We start from the raw sequence: 25,298 nt of genomic DNA on the forward strand, positions 1-25,298 counted from the left end.
GATTTTCTTTTTTCACTCATTGTGACAATATCTGTAGTGCCAGCAGAAAAATATTTGTAGTAGTAAATTTTTTTTAAAGCTTAGTTTATTTATTTTGAGAGAGAGAGTGCGAACGCAGGAGAGAGTGAGAGAGTGAGGAAGAGAGAGAATTTCACTGACAGTACAGAGCCTGGACCCAGTGCACAAAGTCATGAACCATGAGATCATGACCTGAGCCAAGACCAGGAGTCGGGTGCTTAACTCTTAACTGACTGACCCACCCAGGCACCCTATAGTAATAACTTTTAATAATACTGTTTTTGTTTATAAATGTATAGCATCGTCATTTTTTTTTTTTTTAATTTTTTTTTTCAACGTTTTTATTTATTTTTGGGACAGAGAGAGACAGAGCATGAACGGGGGAGGGGCAGAGAGAGAGGGAGACACAGAATCGGAAACAGGCTCCAGGCTCCGAGCCATCAGCCCAGAGCCTGACGCGGGGCTCGAACTCACGGACCGCGAGATCGTGACCTGGCTGAAGTCGGACGCTCAACCGACTGCGCCACCCAGGCGCCCCGCATCGTCATTTTTTAAATTCCTTCATTGCACTCTTGGTGCATTTATTACCGATTTAAGATTATTGGAGCAAAATTTGAGTTTTTATTATAAGCTGACAATAAAATTCAGTAAATAAGAAATAGCCTATTATTGTAGCGAAATAAAGTGACAAGTGAAGCAGACTCTTGGCAAAAAGAAAAACAATTAATAATAAGAACTCATATTACTGAGCTGTTACCATGTACCAATACTTTATGTATATTAACTCGTGTAATTCTCATAATGCACAAGAGTTAGGTATAATTATTATCCCTATTTGTAGGTTGAGAAACTGAGGCATGGAGAGGATGAATAATTGCCACAGTTAGTATATGGTAGAGTAGGATTTGAACTCAGGGAGTATGGCTACAGAGGTCATGCTTTTATTCACAGACCAAATTATCTCTCAAGAATTGTTATTTTGTAAATTAGAGCAGAGCTCTAGGGCAGAGCTAGAACTGTAATATGTTTCCAGCCTGAAAGTGCCACCACTCTTTGTATATGTGCATCCTCACAAAGAATAGAAAATTGGCCCAGTCTTGCATTTTTATAACTTTGCAGTTGAATTATATAATCATTTTATTAGAAAACTTTAAGAGAACAAATAGATATGACTGTATCATTGACATTTTTTCCAAGGAAAACTATATTGGTAGGATTTTATAGATAATATTGATAATATACTTGATTTTTAAAACTTTTATTGTTGGCAGTTTTCATACATATATGAAAGCTGTAAGAATGGAATGTAAGTATAATGTATGCAGAAGCCAGTGACAATTATTAATATATCATTTATTCCATAAATATTTCTGTATTTATCACTAAAAGATGAGGATTCTTTTTTTTTAACATTCCCCCCCCCACACACTCCCATAACTATAATAATTCCTCTGTGTTACCAAGTAAATAGTATAATTGAAATATGAATTTAATCACAGATCAGTGTTCTAGACCCAAAACTGATATGCCATGATTTAAATAAAAGCTCTCTATTTGAAGCTTATTTAATATTATATTTACTTCTCATTTGAATTAAAGATGGTGAATATTTTTAACTACTAAATTAGCAATGTGAGTATATATTTTTTCCTTTATGTCAATTAAAATAACTTAGGATGTAATATCTGTGGTTGAAATGCTTTGGGTACTTTTCTCTTTGTAAATATTTAAGTCTTAGATAAAGATAAAATAATATGTTAATGCTAAATGCATTTAATATAAAGGGAAAGAGATTATCTTTGTATAAGCTACCTTTCAAAAGTTTAGGATATCAGGGGTGCCTGGATGGCTCAGTCAGTTAAGCATCTGACTCTTAATTTTGGCTCAGGTCATGATCTCACGAGTCCTGAGATCGAGCCCCGCATAGGGCTCTGTGCTGATAGTGCAGAGCCTGCTTGGAATTCTCCCTTTCCCTCTCTCTTACTCTCCCCTGCTCGTGTGCATGCCCACTCACTTGCTTGCGCTCTCTCAAAATAAATAAATAACATTTAAAAAAAAAGTTTAGGATATCATATTGGAAAAGTATTTACTGGATTATTAGGGATTTTAGCATTGTTAGAATTGTGTTCATTATAATGTATATGTTTAGAATTTTATTGTTCTATGAGAGCATATCCATATAGAAAATTTGCATTGTATCATTTTTTTTTTTAAAGTTTTATTTATTTAAGTAATCTCTACACCCTGTGTGGGGCTTGAACACATGACCTTGAGATCAAGAGTAGCATGCTTTTCTAACTGAGCCAGCCAGGTGCCCCTGTATCATTCTTTTAAAATATATTTTCTTGGGAAAGGATGTTGTGGGATTATATATAGGAAAAGATTTCTTGGCATTATTACAGAATAGGGTCAGTGATAAGTGGAGCTGGCTTGCACCAACTTTTGAGTTGCTAATTTATAAGGAAGTATGTGAGCTTCCATTAAAAATCATAAACATAAACAAAGGTAACATAAATCATAAACAAAGGTAATAAATACTCCTTAAACCCCTTCACTCTTGGGGCACCTGGGTGGCTTAGTTGGTTAAGCATATGACTCTTGATTTTGACTCAGGTCATGATCTCATGGTTTATGAGATAGAGCCCCATGTAGGGCTCTGTGCTGACAGCTTGGAGCCTGCTTGGGATTCTCCCTCTCCCTCTCTCCCTCTCTCCCTCTCCCCCCCTTTCCCTCCCTCTCCCTCCTTCTCCCTCTCCCTCTCCCTCTCCCTCTCCCTTCCTCTCTCTCTCCCTCTCTCCCTCCTTCTCTACCCTTCCCCACCCTCAAAATACATAAGTAAACTAAAAAAAAAAAAAACAAACCTTTTTATTTTACTGCATTTTGCTATGTGTTTTTGAGGTGATTTATGCCTATGTACCTATATGGTGGAAATTCTATATAATGGTATGCTACTGTGCATCTCTTTACATCTCTGTGTTCAGTGATTTCATGTTGATAGCTGAAATCAACCATCTGGGAGTATTTGCACTGTGGAAATTGGGAAATGCTATAATAATCAGGGTGTTTTTTTTTTTTGTTTTGGAGAGTCTTCTGAGTAAACATTTACCTGCACACTACTGCATAGGATATTCTTTTAGTATAATGTTCTGTTTATTTGAGGATGCCTTTCTTTCATATGTGTCTCTCAGAATACATATTTAAAATTTTTTTCAGTGTTTGTTTTTGAGAGAGACAGACAGACAGACAGACATGAGCGGGGGAGGGGCAGAGAGAGAGCGAGACACAGAATCTGAAGTAGGCTCCAGGCTCTGAGCTGTCAGCACAGAACCCAATGCGGGTCTGGAACTCATGAGCCATGAGATCATGACTTGAGCTGAAGTCAGATGCTTAAATGACTGAGCCACCCAGGCGGCCCTCAAAATATATATTTAAAGGGTGATTGAACATCTGGAAACATAAAACTTATTTTATTGACCGATACATTCATTTATCATCCACAAGGAAGTATGACTGAAATGAAAACAAAGTACATTATGTAAAATAGAATACCAAGTAAATATTTTTCTTACATTTCAAGACTTTTTGGAGACCATAAATAGATAACATAAGTAAATTAATTAATTATATGTGTGTGTATATACGGAGATTGTGTGTGTGTGTGTGTGTGTGTGTGTGTGTGTGTGTGTGTGTGTGTGTGTACATACAGTTGATCCTCGTTATTTGAGGATTTTGTATTGGAAGATTCTCTAAAATGTATTTGTAGCCCCAAAATCAGTATTCACACTGCTTTTGCAGTCATTCCTGGACATGTGTGGAGCAGTGAAAAATTTGAGTTACCCAGTTACACATTCCTAGCTGAGGTTCAACAAGGCAACATTCTGCCTTCTTGCTTTAGCTCTCATGCTGCAAACAAGTGTCATTTTGTGGCTTATTCAGTGCCACATTTTTACATTTTTATGCTTTTTGTTGATTTTGCTGATTAAAATGGCTCCTAAGCATAGTGGTGAAGTGTTACTAACTGCAAGAAGGCTGTAGTGTGCTTTACAGAGAAAATGCATGTGTTAGATAAGCTTTGTTCATGTGCTGTTTTTAGTGCTTTTGGCTGGGCGTTCAGTATTAATGAATCAACAGAATACATTAAATAAGGTGTCTTAAAACAGAAACACATAAAACTAGGTATGTATTGATTGCTAATGAAGATGTGACCAGGAGCTGAAGGAACCTACTAACCTTATATTTTTCCTTGGAATTATGGTTTAGTAGTTGCTAATTCAGTATTCATGGCAAGTTTATAGAACAGAACTGCTGCAAATAATGAATATCAACTATATATACATACACATTTGTATAGACATGACATATGTAACTACAAGTTTTCAAAGAACTGCTCAATATTAAATGTATACAATATGCCTAGTAATGTTTTGTTGGTGGCTCAGATCATTCATAAGGTACATATTCACATATTTATGAATATGTAGAAATGTTAATATAAATGAATCATATTTTAAAGATTATTTTCTTTTCAGCTTATTTGTGGTTTGTTAACAGAGGAACAGCTTACATAGTTAATTCCTCTCATTGAGTATACTGTTTATATTGAGATTTATTAATAGAGGTCACTTTCGTGAACATATTTCATGATCCTAAAAGGTTTTTCTGTCCCACCCAGATTGTGTATATGAAGCTTTAATGAACACTGCTATTGACATAGATTCACTTGAAGCACACTCACATTTAGATGAAGTCTGGATCAAAGAAGTGGTAAAGAAGGCGGGGATGAAGTTAAAATGGAGCAAATTAAAACAGGACAAAGTCAGAGAAAATAAAGATGCTGTAAGAAGGTAAAACTTAACCATGTATATTGCGGAAAGAAGACCACTTAGTTTTACTTACACTTTATAATGGAAAGATTTGCTTTAAAATTTTTTTTGCAATTAAAGTGACATGGGAATATAGATTAAACTTTTCTTCGAAGTGTTTAAAACATCAGAGTGTTTAAATATATTCAGGTTATCAAACTCTAAGGGTTGTTTTTCTTAGTTTGTTGAGTGTATATATTGACCCTGAATTTAAAAATTTTATTCAGTTCTGCTTGTTTTGAAGATGCCAACTGTGCATGGGCAGTCATTACATGTTTTGTCATAGGTTATTATATGTGTGGAAGGGGAAGATAGTTATATCTAATCAAAGCTGAATGTTGGATTGTATTGTTAGTGGTAGTTCACAGAGATGACTGCAAACCAATTCATTGGCTATAAAGATATTTAAGAAATGAAACTCCTTTGCTGTTAATTGTAGGCCTCAGGCAGATCCAGCTTTATTAACCCCAAGGTCCCCAGTTGTTACTGTAATGGGCCATGTTGATCATGGGAAAACGACGTTACTCGACAAACTGCGAAAAACTCAAGTGGCAGCAATGGAAGCTGGAGGCATCACTCAGCACATTGGTGCCTTTCTTGGTATGACCCAAATTACCTTACAGTGTGCTTGGGAATCCCACGTACTGTTTTCTTAAACCAAGTGTCCTAACGTGAGATACACAAATTAAAAGTAAAAGGAAAGTCTAAAGCTTAAGGCTGTTGGTCTGATGAAATATCGAGCAGCTGGTTAATAAAGCTTATTTTGTACATTCTATAAGAAGAAAATTATATTTTTATTCTGGCAATTCTTAGTTTGGCTTAATGAACTTAAAATTGTTCAATGCCTGGTTACAATAATGTTCATAATAATAATTAAATAGCAGCTACCATTACTGACTGAGCAACTAGCATGTGCCCAGCACTGTGGTGTGTGGTGTGGTGAGCCCCTTATTTATATGCTTTATTTTTATAATCTTCACAACATCACGAAGTACGTATTAATACCCCTGTTTACAGATAAGGAGGCTGAGGCTTGGATAGGTTATTTGTTTGAGATATACAGCTAATAAATGGCAAAGCTAGGATTTACATCCAAGGCAGGGTTTGGGCTCAAATCCTGAGCTACTCTGTACTAAATTGCCTTTTGCTTAAGGCAATTGTGTAGCTAATGAAAGGGAAACTTCCTATATAACTATCAGTCTGTTCTCTCTCCAGAATAGATACCAGTTGGTACATTTATGAAAATACGTTCTAAAAATATAAAAAGTTTTACTTTGAAATTATAACATGAAAATACTAAAGGTTTCACTGCTTTGTTATCATTTTTCAGTGTGAAATAATGATTTGTATTGTTCCCAATTAAAATTAATGGGAGGAATAAATTATTTTAAGGAATTATTGATTCTATTTGATAATTTCACATATATTCCTTTGTATTAAGAAAGCGCACATTTGAGTCCTTAGTATTTTTGGATTTCTGTTTCCACAGTGTCTTTGCCTTCTGGGGAAAAGATCACCTTTCTTGATACTCCAGGACATGCTGCTTTCTCAGCAATGAGGGCCAGAGGTGCTCAGGTCACTGACATTGTCATATTGGTCGTAGCTGCAGATGATGGAGTGTTGAAACAAACTGTAGAATCTATTAAGCATGCCAAAGATGCTCAAGGTACTGTGTGGCTGATTATGTGTATCAGGAAAGCAGTTGCTTTTTTTTTTTTTTTTAAAGATCTACAAAAAGTCACTATTCTGGTGCCCTGTACATGTAGCTCATTTAATCTACCTGGCAATTCCAGGATTATTATGCCTGTTTACAGATACAGCTCAAAGATGATTGAATTGTTTTCCCACAGATGTAACTACTAAAAAGAGTGTAGCAGGAGTCAGCTGGGGACCTGTGACCATAAATACAGTCCTTGTAATACTGTTTACTTAGTTGGCATGGTGTGAAAATGTAATAACCACAGATGACTTTTTAAAAACTTTTTTGTTATGGAAATGTTAAATAATTATAAAGGTAAGAGTAGAATAATAAACCACATACCCATCACCTGTTAACATTAGGAGTTGCAAAATGGTTATATTCTAATTCTGTTATTCCTTGTTCATTTATTATCTTGAATTCTTCTCTAAAGAGAAACTTTTTCTTCGTATGCTTTACATAAATTCTTAGAGGTATAAAATTGAAACTTTTTAAAAATCACTTCTCCATTTAGAAACTGTGGTAATAGCTACTACCCCCCCCCACACATACTTTGTTCATTCATTCTTATTCTGATATTACCCTACACTCACTGAGAAAATACTGTTATCTTGAGAAAATGTACCTTGATGGAGTGCATCATATTCCCTTACGTTTGTTGGCAAGAGAAAAAAAAGTTTGAGAATCACTGTCTACGCCAGTTCTTAACAGCATGAAAACTAAGAACCGAGAATGGCAGGAACTGCCTCCAGTTACAGTTAATTTGCAACGTGTCCACATTTGAAATCTGCTCTTTTAGCTTCCAGTGTTACTCTCTTTTCTTTTTAATTCTTCAAAACTGCCTTTGTGGAATGGACTATGTTCTTAATGAACATAGGGAATATTACAACAAAAAGAAGAGGGTGATAAATTTGCCAGGGATCCATAGCAAAGCAGTTGGTTGAGATAGGATAAATTTCTTACATCATGCTTTCTATTCCTGTTCTCTTGTCCCTTAAGTTCCATCTCATCCATATGGAATGTACTTTTTCATAATAGTAGGTTGTGGATAACTTTTTTGTTTCTGTTTTCAATTTTTCTTCCTTTGATACCTGAGAAAATTGTAGCACAGTTGGTGAAACCCAACCAGAGAATTATCTCCTAGCATTTTATGTGATTTGTCTAATGATCAAGACAAGTAGATTATAAGATTATTTGGTTCATTTGTTCAGTAAACATTTATTGAGAATCTACTATATGTCAGTTACTAAAGTATATATTAATAAAGAATTGCGGTAAATCCTGAAAGAAAGTTTACAACAGTGCTACTTCGTTTCAGCCCAGGGTAAGATGTTGGCTTTCAATGAGTTAATAGCTCCTCAAAAGAAGAGGCAAATGATCTAGTGGTGTTAGAATTGAATTAGAATCTTTTCTGGACTTTTTAATTTTCTTTCTGCAGATTATCTTCAGTGTAATTGCTGATCTTGCTTTCAGGCTTACAGATAGGCCTTTTTCTACCCAAATTCTGTTTTGTTTGTTTGTTTGTTTTCATCTTAGGTATCTATTCTTAATTCAGAATCTGCTTATAATTACAATTTTGACATCTCACATCCAGAATCCTCCTTTATGTGCAGAAAGATGAGGGGGTCTAAAGCAGGTCTTTTAGGTCTTTCTTGTAGTTTAGTACATCTACTCAGTAAAGAGAAAGCTAGAAAAGGTTGGTGTCTTTCACTGTGAATACCTGGAATTGAAGGTATCCTCATTTGCATTCTTTTTAACTCTTCAGTTCCTATCATCCTTGCTATAAACAAATGTGACAAAACTGAGGCTGATCCTGAAAAAGTGAAAAAAGAACTGCTAGCTCATGATGTAGTGTGTGAGGATTATGGAGGTGACGTTCAAGCAGTGCACATCTCTGCACTCACGGTAAGTGCAGGCACCTCAGAGATGATGTGTTAGGTTGGGACTGCTGTTCATAATGCACATAGGGGACTATACCTAAAGAACATCTGGACATATATAATTTCTGTTGTTTAAAAACCCTTTGTGTACTAGGCAAGGCTAGCATCATTATCTTGGTTTGGCAGATTAGGAATTCGACTTTCTGGGGTGCCCGGGTGGCTCAGTCAGTTAATTGTCCGACATTGGCTTAGGTCGTGATCTCACAGTTCGTGAGTTCAAGCCTTCTGTCGGGCTGTATGCTGATAGTCCAGAGCCTGCTTCAGAACCTCTCTCTCCCTCTCTTTCTGTCCCCTACCTCAAAAATAAATAAACATTAAAAGAAAGAAAAAAAGAAATTAGGCTTTCTGAGGTCAGTCACCAGTCTAGGGTTATACAACAGAACAGTCAGGGATCAAGTCCAGACCTAATGCTTTTCTTTTCTTTTTTTTTTTAATTTTTTTATCTTTCATTTTTTTATATTTTTGAGAGAGAGAGAGAGCGAGCAGGGGAGGGGCAGAGTGACGAAGACAGAATCTGAAACAGGCTCCAGGCTCTGAGCTGTCAGTGCAGAGCCCAATGCTGGTTTGAACTCACGAGCAGTGAGATCCTGACCGGAGCCAAAGTGAGATGCCCAACTGACTGAGCCACCCCAGGTGCCTCCTAATGCTTATTCTAAGTATAAGAATACATGGTGGATGTTGTAGGCATAGCGTAATAGTAAGCTGCTGAAGACTATTTTAAGCAGAAATGAAATCCAGTTTGTAATAAAAAGTACTTGATTTTATACTGAAAAATTACAGAATAGGTTTTAGGGCATTTAAGAGATATTTAAACATAAAAATTTCACTAATACAAAGATAAAACATTTGGGTTCAGTTTGTTATTGATTGATTCAATGTTTCCATGAATTAAATTGCCATAAGTTTTGTTATTTATGATGAATTCCAGTTTCTTTTTTTTTTTTAATGTTTATTTATTTATTTTGAGAGAAAGAATGTGAGTGGGAGAGGGACAGAGAGAGGGAGAGAGAATCCTAAGCAGGCTCCGTGCTGTCAGTGCAGAGCCTGAAGTGAGACTAGATCCCAGGAACTGTGAGATCATGACCTTAGCAGAAATGAAGAGTTGGATGCTTAAAGCCAACTGAGCCACCCAGGTGCCTCTCCATTTTCCTTTAAATGACCAATTATTCTTTTCTGATTGAAAAACACCAAGGAAGCTGAGTACCTGCTTTGTGACAGCATTTTGCAGTTCTCTTTTCCTGTACAGGTTGCTGCTAAGTAACAATTTCCTTTTTTGTCCATTCTTATCATGTTCCATGGTTCATATATAATCTACAATACTTTTTTTTCCAGATCACTTACTGAGGGGATGGTACTGTATTTGGCCACCTTCCTCTAATTAAGTCTCATTTTATCTTTAATTTTCCTAAATTTGTTACTTCTAGGATGCTTAGCAATCATGCCTTCATTGATATTGAAGCCAGGCCTCTTTTTCTCTGAAACTCTGAAATGCCACCTTGCTTTATTATGTTTCCACTATACCTCAATTGCTGTTGCACTCTGAAAGCCAGATGGCAAGATTAAAACATTTGAAGACACAGCCACCTTTTCTGCCCAGATACCTTGAGATGAGTAGGTAAATGTAAAGCTGCTTATGCATGGCAGAGATGATTTCTGGGGAATGGAGGGAACTGGGAGGGTGTGGCAGAAAGAAAGATGAGGCCTTTTTTTCCAAGTAGAGATAGAGGACTATTTCATGCAAAGAAACACCCCAGCTCTACTTTTCAGAGTAGCATTTTGTAACTTTAAATCAATACTGGGAATATTTGGATGGGTAAGGAAAGTATTGTTTTGTATTGTTTACAAACAACTTGTCTCCGTTGTTTTATACTCTGACAACTGAGCAGCCTCTTAACTGACAGAGAGTGGAAAAATCCCTTGCCCATCAGTTTGAGTTCCATCGTCCGTTAATCAGCTGTGTGATCTTGGAGCCCTAGAATGCCTAGTAACCATAGATCATTAAAGGTGAAAGAATCATCTAATCAAGCTTCCTCATTTCCAGTTGAGGAAAGGCGATCCAGGGAGGTGAACTGATTCTTCAAGGTTACACAGCTGGGTAATTACAGAGTGTATCTTAGACACTGGGTCTAGTTTGTACTTTTTTTCCTTATTAATAAGAGTAAGTAATGTTTGATTTACTTATTTTACAGCATTCTTGAGTGGATCGAATGAAATAATAGATGTGAAAGCTTATTCATTTGGCTAGAACTTCAAATGTCAAGTAGCATTGTAAAGAAAGCGAAAGGAAGAGAACGCAATGGTAGAGACAGATGGAGGAGAATGCATGAAGCATGTATTTATGAAGGGGTATTAATAAGCACCACTAGTGGGCCTCCTTTTAAGACAATCACCATTCTTAGGGTGGCTGGATGACTCAGTTGGTTGAGCATCACACTTTGGCTCAGGTCATCATCTCATGGCTCATGAGTTCGAGCCCCGTGTCAGGCTCTGTGCTGACAGCTTAGAGCCTGGAACCTGCTTCAGATTCTGTCTCCCTGTTTTGCTGCTTCTCCCCCACTCGTGCTTTGTCTCTCTCTCTTCTCTCTCCCTCTCTAAAAAATAAATAAACATTAAAAGAAAAGAAAAGAAAATCGCCATTCTTTCTTGAAAGATATGTCCCTGGATCAGGTTTTCTTGCTTTTCCTTCCTTTGTTTTTTCCTCCCTCCCTCCCCGCTTCCTCCTTTCCTGGCCTCCTTCCTTCTTTCTGATTGGGTGATTCATGCGTTTAATGCTTAAAGAGAAAAGTATGATATAACTGTTTAGGATTATTTCGCTTTCTGACACTGGTATTTACATTTACAGATAATATTTTATTTATGTATCTTAACACCCTTTTTTGTTATTAAAGGGCGATAATCTGATGGCTTTGGCAGAGGCAACAATTGCTCTGGCAGAAATGTTAGAACTGAAGGCAGACCTCAATGGTCCAGTAGAAGGAACAGTAATAGAATCTTTCACGGACAAAGGAAGAGGGTAGGACTGTTAAAATGCTTGCTTTTTAATAATTTGTTTCATTGTTTTTGTGGCTTGATTATGTAACAGTGCATTATTTTATTGCATATTATTGTTAGACATGGACAATATTTTCAAAGCATTTGTTTTGAAAAGCATTTTATTGCATTAGCACATGGAACATAAAAATTTAGTTATCAGGGGCTCCTGGGTGGCTCAGTCAGTTAAGCGTTCTACTTCGCCTCAGGTCATGATCTCACAGTTCGCGAGTTGGAGCCCCACATAGGGCTCTGTGCTGACAGCTCAGAGCCTGGAGCCTTCTTCATATTCTGTGTCTCCCTCTCTCTCTCTGCACACCCCCCCCCACCCTTGCACACTTTCTCTCTCAACAATAAATAAACATTAAAAAATTTGTTTTAAATGCAGTTACCAGTAGCCATAGCAACTATCTATATATCTCCTAGTCACATTTAATGGTGTAAGTAGTTCAGTTTGTTTGGATATTTTTCTCCACTGACTTAACTGAATTGATAAATAAAGCCTCATAGACTAACAAATTGGAATGAAATAGCAAATGTTGCCCTCAGGGTTTTAAATTCTTTATGTCCTTACCCATTAATATTCTATCCAGGAAGGTCTTTGGGTTTTTCTTCTCTTTAATTTTTCTCCCTATCAGCAAGAGGTTTTCACTTCTTAACAAATTAGTTACGGAAAGAGGATTAGCATTCTGTCAGAACACTCAGCTAACTGCATCCTCCACTGCCATAAGCTGATAAGAAATGTGTTTTGTTTTCCTTTTTTTTAAAAGCGTGATAAAAGAAGCATAACATTGGGGCGCCTGGGTGGCTTGGTCGGTTGAGCGTCCGACTTCGGCTCGGGTCATGATCTCACGGTCCGTGAGTTCGAGCCCCGCGTCGGGCTCTGTGCTGACAGCTCAGAGCCTGGAGCCTGTTTCTGATTCTGTGTCTCCCTCTCTCTCTGCCCCTCCCCTGTTCATGCTCTGTCTCTCTCTGTCTCAAAAATAAATAAACGTTAAAAAAAAAAAAATTAAAAAAAAAAAAAAAGCATAACATTAAATTTACCGTCTTAACCATGTTTAAGTTCAGTAATATTAAGTATTTTCACATTGTTGTACAACAGATCTCTAGAACTTTTTAATCTTGTAAAACAAACTCTGGGGCATCTGGGTGGCTTGGTCAGTTAAACATCTGACTTTGGCTCACGTCATAATCTCACAATTTAGGTTCAAGTCCCACACGAGGTGAGCTTGTGCATATATTTCAGGTGAGCTCGTGCCCTGCTTCGGGTGAGCTTGTACTCCGCTTTGGGTGAGTCCTGCTTCACTCTCTTCTCTCTCTCTGTCTCTCTCTCTCTCTGTCTCTCTCCCCTTGTGGGATTCTCTCTCCCTCTCCCTCTCTCTGCCCCTCACTCACTTGCACCCTCTCTCAAAAAACCAAAAAAACCCAAAAAAACCCCCAAAACCCCAAACAACAACAACAACCAAAAAAACCCCACTGAAACTCTATACCCACGAAACCCTAATTTCCCCTCCTTCCAACCCCCAACCCTTGGCAAGTATCTTTAGATTTTCTGTTTCTATGATTTTGACTACTTTAGGTACTTCATATGACTAGAATAATACAGTATTTGTCCTTTTTGACTGGCTTATTTCATTTAACATAATGTCCTCATGGTAGGTTCATTCATGTTGGAGCATGTGACAGGGCTTTCTTTTTTAAGGTTGCATAATATTCCATTGTATGTATACACTGAATTTTCTTTATTACTCAGTTGATGGACATTTGGTTTGCTTCTACCTTTTGGCAATTATGTAGAAATGTTTTTATAGTATGAAAAACTGCTTGAGAAGTAGTGGGGTTAACCCTGTGTGTACATAGTATATATATTTTAGTCTCGTAAAGATATCTTTGCTCTACTTAAGAAAGTGCTTACTTCCTGATTATGGCATTATGAATATATATGTTTATTTTCATTTTAGGCCTGTTACTACAGCTATAATTCAAAGAGGAACTTTGAGGAGAGGCTCCATTCTGGTTGCTGGAAAGAGTTGGGCAAAAGTACGCTTAATGTTTGATGAGAATGGAAAAACAATCCATGAGGCCTGTCCCAGCATGCCAGTGGGAATTGTAGGCTGGAGAGACCTTCCTTCTGCAGGAGATGAAATCCTTGAAGTAGAATCTGAGGTATATCTAGCTTAATTCCTATATACATGATACAGTGATTTTATTTATTTATTTATTTATTTATTTATTTATTTATTTATTATTTTAATAATTTAGTGTCAAGTTAACTGACATACAGGGTATACAGTATAGTCTTGCCTTCAGGTGTAGATTCCCATGATTTATCCCTTACATACAATACCCAGTGCTTATCCCAACAAGTGCCCTCCTCAATGCCCATCACCCATTTTCCCTGCACCCCCAACCCCCCGCCCCCATCAACCCTCAGTTTGTTCTCTGTATTTAAGAGTCTCTTATGGTTTGCTTCCCTCTTGTTTGTAACTTTTTTCCTTCCCTTTCCCTGTGGTATTCTGTTAAGTTTCTCAAATTCTGTATATGAGTGAAGACATACGTAGCATGATACCCTCTAGTTCCATCCACATTGTTGTAAATGGCAAGATTTCATTATTTTTCCTCACCAAGTAGTATTCCATTGTTATATACTATATCTTCTTTATCCATTCATCAGTTGATGGACATTTGGGCACTTTCCATAATTTGGCTATTGTTGATAGTGCTGCTATAAACATTGGGGTACATGTGCCCCTGTGAATCAGCACTCCTGTATCCTTTGGATAAATTCCTAGTAGTACTATTGCTGAGTTGTAGGGTAATTCCATTTTTAATTTTTTGAAGAATCTCCACACTGTTTTCCACAGTGGGGCACCAGTTTGCATTCCCACCAACAGTACAAGAGGGTTCCCCTTTCTCCACATCCTCACTAACATCTGTTGTTTCCTGAGTTAATTTTAGCCACTCTGACTGGTGTGAGGTGGTATCTCAGTGTGGTTATGATTTGTATTTTCCTGATGATGAGTGATGTTGAGCATCTTTTCATGTGTCTGTTTGTCATCTGGATGTCTTCTTTGGAAAAGTATCTATTCATGTCTTCTGCCTATTTCTTCACTGGATTATTTGTTTTTCGGGTGTTGAGTTTGGTAATTTCTTTATAGATTTTGGATACTAACCCTTTATCTGATATGTCATTTACAAATATCTTCTCCCTTTCTGTCAGTTCCTTTTTAGTTTTGTTGATTGTTTCCTTTTCAGTGCAGAAGGTTTTTCATCTGGGTGAGGTCCCAATAGTTCATTTTTGCTTTTATTTCCCTTGCCTTTGGAGACATGTTAAGTAAGAAGTTGCTGTGGCCGAGGTCAAAGAGGTTGCTGCCTTTTTTCTCCTGTGGGATTTTGATGGTTTCCTGTCTCACATTTAGGCCTGTCATCCATTTTGAATTTATTTTTATGTATGATGTAAGAAAGTGGTTCAGTTTCATTCTTCTGCATGTTGCTGTCCAGTTCTCCCAGCACCAGTTGCTAAAGAGACTCTTTTTTCCATTGGATACTCTTTCCTGCTTTCTCGAAGATTAGTTGGCCAATTCTGGGTTCTTTATTCTATTGCATTGGTCTATGTGTCTGTTTTTGTGACAATACCGTACTGTCTTGATGATAACAGCTTTGTAGTACAGGCTAAAGTCTGGGATTGTGATGGCTCCAGCTTTGGTTTTCTTTTTCGACATTACTTTGGCTATTTGGGATCTTTTGTGGTTCCATACAAATTTTAGGATTGTTTGTTCTAGCTCTGAGAAGAATGCTGGTGCTATTTTGATTGGGATTGCATTGAATGTGTAGATTGCTTTGGGTAGTATCGACATTTTAACAATATTTGTTCTTCCAATCCATGAGCATGGAATATTTTTCCATTTCTTTTTGTCTTCTTCAATTTCTTTCATAAGCTTTCTATAGCTTTCAGTGTACAGATCTTTTACCTCTTTGGTTAGGTTTATTCCTAAATATTTTATGGTTCTTAGTGCAGTTGTAAATGGGATCGATTCCTTGATATCTCTTTCTGTTGCTTTGTTATTGATGTATGCAAATGCACTGGTTTCTGTACATTCATTTTATATCCTGTGACTTTGCCGAACTCATGTTTCAGTTCTAGCAGTTTTTTGGTGGAGTCTTTCGGGTTTTCCATGTAGAGTATCATGTCATCTGTGGAAAGTGAAAGTTTGACTTCTTCTTTGTCAATTTGGATGCCTTTTATTTCATTTTGTTGTCTGATTGCTGACCCTAGGACTTCCAAGATTATGTTAAATAGCAGTGGTGAGGGTGGACATCCCTGTCGTGTTCCTGATCTCAGGGGAAAAGCTATCAGTTTTTCCCATTGAGGATGACATTAGCTGTGGGCCTTTCATATACGGCTTTTATGATGTTAAAGTACGTTCCTTCTATCCCAACTTACTTGAGAGTTTTTATTAAGAAAGTATGCTGTATTTTGTCAAATGCTTTTTCTGCATCTGTTGACAGGGTCATGTGGTTCTTATCCTTTCTTCTGTTAATGTGATGAATCACATTGATTTGTGAGTATTGAACCAGGCATGTAGCCCAGGAATGAATCTCACTTGATCATGGTGAATAATTCTTTTAATATACTGTTGAATTCGATTTGCTAGTATCTTGTTGAGAATTTTTGCATCTGTGTTCTTCAGGGAAGTTAGCCTGTAATTCTCCTTTTTAGTGGGGTCTTTGTCTGGTTTGGGAATCAAGGTAATGCTGGCTTCATAGAATGAGTCCAGAAGCTTTCCTTCCATTTCTATTTTTTGGAACAGCATGAGCAGAATAGGTATTAACTCTGTTTTAAATGTCTGGTAGAATTCCCCTTGGAAGCCATCTAGACCAGGACTCTTACTTGTTGGGAGGTTTTTGATAACCATTTCAATTTCTTCACTGGTTATGGGTCTGTTCAAATTTTCTGTTTCTTCCCATTTGAGTTTTGGGAGTGTGTGGGTATCTAGGAATTTGTCCATTTCTTCCAGATTGTCCAGTTTGTTGGCATATAATTTTTCATAGTATTCACTAATAATTGTTTGTATTTCTGTGGTGTTGGTTGTGATCTCTCCTCTTTCATTTGTGATTTTATTTATTTGGGTCCTCTCTCTTTTCTTTTGAGAAGTCTGGCTAGGAGTTTATCAATTTTGTTTGTTCTTTCAAAACAGCTCTTAGATTCATTGATCTGTTCTACTGTTTTTTTTTTTTTTTTAATTCTATATTGTTTATTTCTGCTCTAATCCTTATCATTTCTCTTCTGCTTGGGTTTTCTTTGCACTCTGTTTCTAGTTCCTTTAGGTGTGAGGTTAGATTCTGTATTTGGGATTTTTCTTGCTTGTTGAGATGGGCCTGGATTGTGATGTATTTTCCTCTGAGGACTGCCTTTGTTGCATCCCAAATGGTTTGGACTGTTGTGTTTTCATTTTCATTTGTTTCCATATATATTTTAATTTCTTCTTTAAATTTCCTGATTGACCCATTAATTCTTTAGTAGTATGTTCTTTAACCACCATATGTTTGGAGGCTTTCCAAATTTTTTCTTGTGGTTGATTTCAAGTTTCTTAGCGTTGTGGTCTGAAAATATATATGGTATGATCTCCATCCTTTTATATTTGTTGAAGGCTGTTTTGTGACCCAGTATGTAATCTCTTTGGGAGAATGTTCCATGTGTACTTGAGAAGAATGTACTGCTTTTGGATGAAAAGTTCTGAATATATCTGTCAAAGTCCATCTGGTCCAGTGTATCATTCAAAGCCATTGTTTGCTTATTGATTTTCTGCCTAGATTATCTGTCCATTGTTGTAAGTGGAGTATTATAGTCACCTACAATTACAGTATTATTACCAATAAGCTTGCTTATGTTTGTGATGAACTGATTTATATATTTGGGCATTTCAAGTTAGGGGCATAAACATTTATAATCATTAGCTCTTCTTGATGGATACACCCCTTAATTATGATATAATGCCCTTCTTCATCTCTTCTTACAGTCTTTGTTTTAAAATCTAGTTTGTATGGGGGGCACCTGGGTGGCTCAGTCAGTTAAGCGTCTGACTTCAATTCAGGTCACGATCTCACGGTCTGTGAGTTCGAGCCCCACATCAGGCTCTGTGCCAACAGCTCAGAGCCTGGAGCCTACTTCAGATTCTGTGTCTCCCTCTCTCTCTGCCCCTGTCCCACTCACACTCTGTCTCTCTCTCTCAAAAATAAAATTAAAACATTAAAAAAAATTTTTTTTAATAAATAAAATCTAGTTTGTGTGATGTTAGTATGGCTACTCAGGCTTTCTTTTGACATCCGATAGTGTGATAGATGGTTCTCCATCCCCTCACTTTGAATCTGAATGTGTCCTCAGGTCTAAAATGAGTCTCTTGTAGGCAGCATATAGATGGATCTTCTTTTTTTATCCATTGTGTCTTTAGACACAATGATACCTTGTGTCTTTTGATTGGGGCATTTAGTCCATTTACATTTAGAGTTATTGTTGGAAGATATGGATTTAGTGTCATTGTGTTATCTGTAGGTTTCATGCTTGTGGTGTTGTCTTTGGTCTTTTGTAGTCTTTGCTGCTTTCCACTCACAGGGTAACCCTAGGATTTCTTGCAGGGCTGGTTTAGTGGTCATGAACTCCTTCAGTTTTTGTTTGTCTGGGAAAGCCTGTATCTCTCCTTCTACTTTGAATGACAGCCTTGCTGGATAAAGGATTCTTGGCTGCATATTTTTCCTATTCAGCACATTGAATATTTCTTGCCACTCCCTTCTGGCCTGCCATGTTTCAGTGGGCAGGTCTGCTATGACCCTTATGTGTCTTCCCTTGTAGGTTAAGTAAGACCTGTTTGTCCCTAGCTGCTTTCAGAATTCTCTCTTTTTTTTTGTATCTTGCCAGTTTCACTATGATATATCATGGGATACAGTGATTTTAAATATTCTCTGATTTTCTACCAAATAAGTATATTTGTGTTAACAAATAAGTATAGACTATAAAGGCTTATGAGAGGGCCAGTGGTGCCATTTTATAATTTGGCTATGGAATTTTTAAAAATTTGAGGTAATATTTAAAAATTAAATCATCTGTGTATACAAAGACCCTAGATTAAAGTTTTATAAGTTTATCAAAATTTATAAAATTAGTGGTTTCATATATGAGTTAGACCAAGCTAAGTTGGGGAAAAACATCAAGCTTTTTTAATCCATAAGATGCTGGTTTCTCTTTAGTTAAATAATGCCTGTTTTTTCCCCTATAAAGCATAGGGCACGTGAAGTTGTTGACTGGCGGAAGTATGAGCAAGAACAGGAGAAAAACAAAGAGAATCTGAAAATAATAGAAGAAAAGCGAAAGGAACACCAAGAAGCACATCGGAAAGCCCGTGAGAAATATGGCACTTTGCATTGGAAGGAGAGATCATTTCTAAAGTACCAAGAAAAAAGAGAACAAAAACCCTTAAAGACAAAAGAGAAAGAAGAAAAGGATTCAAATGTACTTCCTATAATTATTAAAGGTGACTTTGGAAAGATTTTACTTCATTACTCATTTTTGTATTATAAATATGTATATTTCTTCATTCTCACAATTAATTTGGGCCATTAAATTTAAGCTAAAATTATTTTGGTATTTTGGGGGAGATTTATTTTATTGATGTGTAATTGACATATAACATTATGTTAGTTTCAGGTATATAGCAGTGATTTGATATTTGTATATATTGCAAAATGACCACCACAGTAAGTCTAATCACCATACACAGTCACAAAACTTTTTTTACTTGTGATAAGAACTTTTAAGATCTACTCTTTTAGCAACTTTCAAATGTATAATATAGTATTATTAACTATAGTCACTGTACTGTACATTACATCCCCATGACTTATTTATGACTGGAAGGTTGTACCTTTTGCCCTCCTTTTTGCCCATGTCTCACTGGGGGAGAGGTGTTTTGTTTTGTTTTGTTTTTGTTTTTTTTAATGTTTATTTCTTTTTTAGAGAGAGAACACGAGCAGGGGAGGGGCAGAGAGGGGGATAGAGGATCCCAAGTGGGCTCCGTGCTGACAGCAGAAAGCCTGATATGGGGCTTGAACTCATGAACTCTGGATGACTCACTGGGAGAGATTTTAATAAACATTTTTCTTGATGTTTTGTTGTAAATGTACTTTTGGTTCTAAATACTTAAGTTAAATAGATGTTTATAATGCTAAACCTAAATAAAAGTGGTAAATACCATTCCTAGTATGACTTTAAATAGATTTTTGTCATTTTGTGTCTGTTAATGTCTAACTCTTAACACCAGTAATTTCAAACTTTTTTAGGTGATGTTGATGGTTCTGTTGAGGCCATTGTGAACATTATGGATACCTATGATGCTTCACATGAGTGTGAACTTGAATTAGTACATTTTGGTGTGGGTGATGTCAGTGAAAATGATGTTAACCTTGCTGAAACATTTCATGGTAAGATTTCTTTTTCCTGTTTGTTTAACTGTGTTCCCTAGAACACACTGTGAACCATTACCTTCAGTCTTTTGTAGCTTGGCTAATCAACTTGCCCTTTACCCTTATCAGCATCACCCTTCCTGCTCTAGTGGAGTCCCAGCCTTTGAGCTCAGTGGGATGCGCAGTATTGCAGCCATAACTTCACTCATTGTTTTCACACTACAACCTTGGGGAACTCTTTCAAGTCCCAGAAGGTTTTTTGATTTTACTTACTTACTTACTTACTTATTTATTTATAAATAAAGATAATTACTGCCTTTCCCATTTCCCCACCCAATCCAAGGTTGGTTCTCTGTATCTTTTATTTAGACTTTTGAATGCTCCTGACACTGTAATCAGCCTGTTCAGTATTTTACTTCATCTTTTACTTTTGTCTACCTGTTTTTTGTCTATTGATAATTATATAAATCTTTCTTAGATTAAAAGCTGTGTTTAGCGTTAGTATATGCACTATTGAAGCAAACAGTTTTTAGCTTTAATTAAATGCCTAGAAGGTAGGGGGACTGGACTATTAGTTGAACTTACGATATACAAAAAGGTGACTCATGACTCACTTTAAGTCTAACACCTAGCAAGGCACCAACATTTTATTAATTAATGAATCACTTAGGAAGGAGGTACTTAGTGACTGTACTTATTTAGAATTAGATGTTACTTCTACTAAATAGTAATGCTGGTTATGGTTAATTCATTTTTAATTTTTATTTATTTTTAATTAAAAAAAATTTTTTTTAATGTTTTTATCCATTTTTGAGAGAGAGAAAGAGACAAAGCGTGAGCAGGGGAGGGGCAGAGAGAGGGAGACACAGAATCTGAAGCAGGCTCCAGGCTCTGAGCTATCAGCACAGAGCCTAATGTGCGGCTCCAACTTGTGACCTGAGTTGAAGTCGGACGCTTAACTGACTGAGCCACCCAGGTGCCCCAGTACTGGCTAATTCAAAGTATTTTCTAGGCATTGACCAGCCTAGCACTATACTATATAATGCAGGTAGCGTGTTAAATGATTTCTTAATGATAAAACTTTCCAGGTGGTTGTGTTTTTCTCTTGATTAACTTGTTTGCTTTCATTTTTCTCACTTGTTTAAGGCCAGGAGTGTTTTGCTTTTTATTCCCTCTAAGGTATTTGCTGTTAAATATATTATTTGTTCTTTGGCAGAATAGTCAACTCCATAGAATTTCTTTCATTTCTTAAATAACTCTTAAACTTTACCAATTTAGTAACTATTTTGGAGCATCTTTTGGCCAGCTGAATATCTAAGAATAAACCACAAAAAGTTGTAGACAATAAGTTTATAATTTAGTAATACAATTGTTATTAAAATAATGTAAAAATATTTCAGCCCTATTCAATTTTTGTTTTCTTATTTCTCTGGTATAAAAATCAAAGTTTTGTTTAGCATACTGCCTTGCACAGTATGGGTACTTTTGTCTCTTAAATTAATGGGTTTAAAAATTATAAAGAAGTTTTCCTTGTTAAACAAGCTACAATAGTATTTGTAAAATCCTTTGGTTAATTTGAAAATTTACTATTTTTCATGAGAAAAAATTACAGAATTTTTCATCACCCCTTTTAATTTACATAGAAGGAAATAAAACTTTTTTGTTAATGTTTATTCTTGAGAGAGAAAGCATGAGCAGGGGAGGGGCAGAGAGAGAGGGACACAGAATCTGAAGCAGGCTTCAAGCTCCAAACTGTCAGCAGAGAGCCCAACATGGGGCTTGAACCCATGAACTGTGAGATCATGACCTGAGCCGAAGTTGGACGCTTAACTGACTGAGCCACCCAGGCACCCCTAAAACCTTTTTGTTTTTAAGTGTATTTTGAGAGAGAGCATGCAAGTGAGCAAGGGAGGGGCAGAGAGAGAGAGAGGGAGAGAGAGAATCCCAAGCAGGTTCTATGGTGTTAGCACAGAGCCAGACACGGGGCTCAATCCCACAAACCAAGAGATCATGACCTAAGCTGCAACCAAGAGTCCGACGCTTAGCTTAACTTACTGAGCCACTCAGGCTGCCCGAAATAAAACTATTTAGATTTGAGTTTCTGCTTGAAAGAAAAGTCCTTAATACAATATTTGTGCTACTTTATTGATTCTATTTCTGCTTCCCAGGTGTTATATATGGCTTCAATGTGAATGCAGGCAATGTTATCCAGAAGTCTGCTACAAAAAAAGGAGTAAAAATTAAACTTCACAAAATCATTTACCGCCTAATTGAAGATTTGCAGGAAGAACTGAGCAGCAGATTGCCTTGCATTGTGGAAGAGCATCCAATTGGTGAGTGTTCACTGAATATTAAACATTCATATCTTAGGTGCTGTGAAGAACACTTGAAAGCAAAGTTTAGGGGAATTATAGTTCACTGTTGAAATACCTTCACTGTTCCAATAAATGGCCTGTGTCCTAGAAAAAATGATATATTCAATGTAACTTCCTATGTATTATAAACCTGCCCTCTGCAGCCTATGCTTTGGCCCTGAGGATACAAAGGCAAGTTAGGCAGTAAGAACTTGCCCTAAGGTTTAGACATCAACTAATTATAACACAAATTAGACTGGGATGGGATGCATGAAGATTATATACAGTGTTCTGGAAGGAGCCACTGATTTTGTCCTGGAGTTGGCTGAGAAGTCCACCATGAGAATAGTTAATTTTACCTTTAAATATCACATATTTAGAAATATTCTTTCTAGCATATCCCTTGGCCAGATGGAAGCCTAAATTTATTTGAGATGGACTGAATCGTTTTATCTGTTCTTATGGTCCAGAGATTTTTTAGGCTTTTCTGATCTGCTAAACATGACCATACAGAGATTTGTATGTTCTTGTGCTAAGGCACAATTTGGAAAACTTTTGAGTCATACAAGGGTTTTCATCAGCCAAATAACACTAACCCCAGTAAATCGGTATATTATAGTGTGTGATACCACGTCATTATTGGAATTTAATTTTCAGTGAACAAAATTAAGCTTTAAGCTGAGTCACAGAATCAGTATTTAAGTGAATATAAATTATCAATGGGGAGATTAAAATTAGGTGATGACAGATGTTCTCTTCAAGAATAATATATTGAGGGACAGGTGAAAACTAGGTTTTCATAAAGCAGACAGTAAACTGTTATCTTCTAGTGCATTTTCAGCTAAAAAAGTGAATTTCTTTTTCCCTTGTTCATTTTTTTAGGCAAGCAGGTTCTTTTCCAGGAAAACCCAAGGATTTTCATGTTTATGTTTCTATGAGCAGTCAGAAAAATAAAGTTGGTAGAGTCAGAGAAAAACAGGATTTCAGTACATGAGTTTGTATTTTTCTCACACCTTTAATTCTTGCTCTGCAGAATATGTGAAATTATGTATTTCTCAGAATCTTTTGTTTTGTGTGCATCTAATGTTCTCTTCTTTCTAAAGGTGAGGCTTGTATACTAGCTACCTTCTCTGTAACAGAAGGGAAGAAAAAAGTTCCTGTGGCTGGCTGCAGAGTCCAAAAGGGTCAGTTAGAAAAACAGAAAAAATTTAAATTAATCCGTAACGGACATGTTATTTGGAAGGGTAAGCAAGATCACAATCTGTTTCTATAATATTAAATCCAGTCACCCAAACCTACTGATTCCATGTAACCACCTAAAATCTCACTCCCATATCCTGGTTCAGGCTGTTACCTTTTGTTAACTCAAACCTCGTCTCCAGGTGACAGGCTCCCTCCCTTACTAGTCCTGATGTCTCTTCCAGGATTTTTAGTCCTGCCTGGTAATCTATATAAACTGTAACAAGCCTGATAAATCAGTAATCTAGTTTCCTAAGCTTCTAAAAATTGGCCGCAAATTACCCTTCCAGCTGTCTCCTACCCCTGATCTACAGCATTGTACTTGGTTTACCTTGACCTTTTGCCTGCAATGTCTTTTATCCTGGATTATCTCATTCTTTAAATCTTGAGTACAATGCCATCCTCTGCAAAGTTAGTCTAACCTTTGAGATTTAGTTCTTTCCCTATAAGCCACATCTTGCTTACAGCAAACCATTTTTCTTTGGTTTCCCTAGTATTTAGTTCCATCATTTAACATGATAGGACTGTAAAATTTAGGACTTTCAGGGTAATTTTCCTTTTAACACCAGACTGTATAGCACTTAGCAGGTATAATTTGTTGAGTATACCTACCTTGTTTTTTTGTTTTTATATTTTAAGGCTCATTAACCTCATTGAAACACCATAAAGACGACATTTCAGTCATCAAAACTGGAATGGACTGTGGTCTCAGTTTGGATGAAGAAAAGGTAGAATTTAAAGTGGGAGATGAAATTGTTTGTTATGAAGAAAAAGAAGTTCCAGCTAAGACTTCTTGGAATCCAGGATTTTAAAATTACATTAAAAATGTAAACAATTAATGGGGTGCCTGGCTGGCTCAGTGGGTAGTTTGTGACTCTTGATCTCAGGGTCTGAAGTTTGAACCCTATGTTGGGTGCAGAGATTATTTTAAAAAATAAATTTAAAAACAAGTATCTTGCTTTATTATAGAACGACTAGTTATGCTTTAGTGAAGGGAAGAATTCACTTCTGGCCAAAAAATACCCAAGTAGCTATACCAGGTGTTAACATGGATAACTTGTCAAAATGCTACAGAGATAGGAAACGTTATTTAAGGATGCCTCCAAGTAGAAATCCTGTTAAGAATGGTATGACATGGTAAAAGGGAATTGTTATCAGTGCCATTGAATGTAGTAAGTCCGTTGCATGTTTTCGTTGAGTGGTATCAAGCAAAACTCCCTCAATTTAGCTCATGGGCAAAATATAGTGCCAAATATTGCTTAAAACTTTCTCAACATTAACAGTACTAGTGAACAAACAGTTTAAAGTTCTAAGATTTCACACTCAACATTCAATAAGAATGTTCCCATGTACTGTACACTGCAAATATACCAGCCAAACCACCCAGGGACTCAGGATAACTTAGCCTTTATATTTCTTATATATGAAACAAATATGTTGTCTCTTTTTAAGGCAAGGTGTAACACCCATTCATACCAGAGTTTCTCAAGTCGGCGGGGGTGGGGGGAATGGACAGCCTCCACTCTACCATCCCAGGATTATTTGGCAGTGTTTGGATACACTTGGTGGAAACGGTGTGCTACCGGCATCAGGTGGGTAGAGAGGCCCAGGATGCACAACCCCCACAACAAAAATTTATCTGGTCCAAATGTTAACAGTGCCGATGTTAAAAATTAACAAATACAAACTGGCTTGTATC

The 25,298-nt window shown here is 36.7% G+C and overlaps 1 protein-coding gene across 7 annotated transcripts in view; it reads left to right on the forward strand.

The window, feature by feature from the left end:
* Positions 1-24,552, forward strand: part of MTIF2 (mitochondrial translational initiation factor 2) — a 28,480-nt gene extending 3,928 nt beyond the window's left edge. For 6 of the 7 annotated variants that reach the window (XM_025932266.2, XM_086701083.1, XM_086701084.1 and 3 more), the window contains 11 exons: positions 4,691-4,862; positions 5,320-5,480; positions 6,370-6,546; positions 8,345-8,484; positions 11,408-11,532; positions 13,511-13,715; positions 18,826-19,078; positions 19,884-20,024; positions 22,175-22,339; positions 23,464-23,604; positions 24,239-24,552. In XM_025932266.2, the coding sequence (XP_025788051.1) occupies positions 4,691-4,862; positions 5,320-5,480; positions 6,370-6,546; positions 8,345-8,484; positions 11,408-11,532; positions 13,511-13,715; positions 18,826-19,078; positions 19,884-20,024; positions 22,175-22,339; positions 23,464-23,604; positions 24,239-24,411 (1,853 nt within the window). In that variant the 3' untranslated portion in view covers positions 24,412-24,552. Of the gene's footprint in view, positions 1-4,690; positions 4,863-5,319; positions 5,481-6,369; positions 6,547-8,344; positions 8,485-11,407; positions 11,533-13,510; positions 13,716-18,825; positions 19,079-19,883; positions 20,025-22,174; positions 22,340-23,463; positions 23,605-24,238 lie in introns of those variants that run through there. The other variant, XM_086701088.1, reaches the window with a different exon arrangement.
* The last annotated feature ends 746 nt before the right edge of the window (positions 24,553-25,298 follow it).

The sequence above is a fragment of the Puma concolor genome, chromosome A3 (genome assembly GCF_028749965.1).
Source record: "Puma concolor isolate L17-30 chromosome A3, mPumCon1.1.hap2, whole genome shotgun sequence".
NCBI lineage: Eukaryota > Metazoa > Chordata > Mammalia > Carnivora > Felidae > Puma > Puma concolor.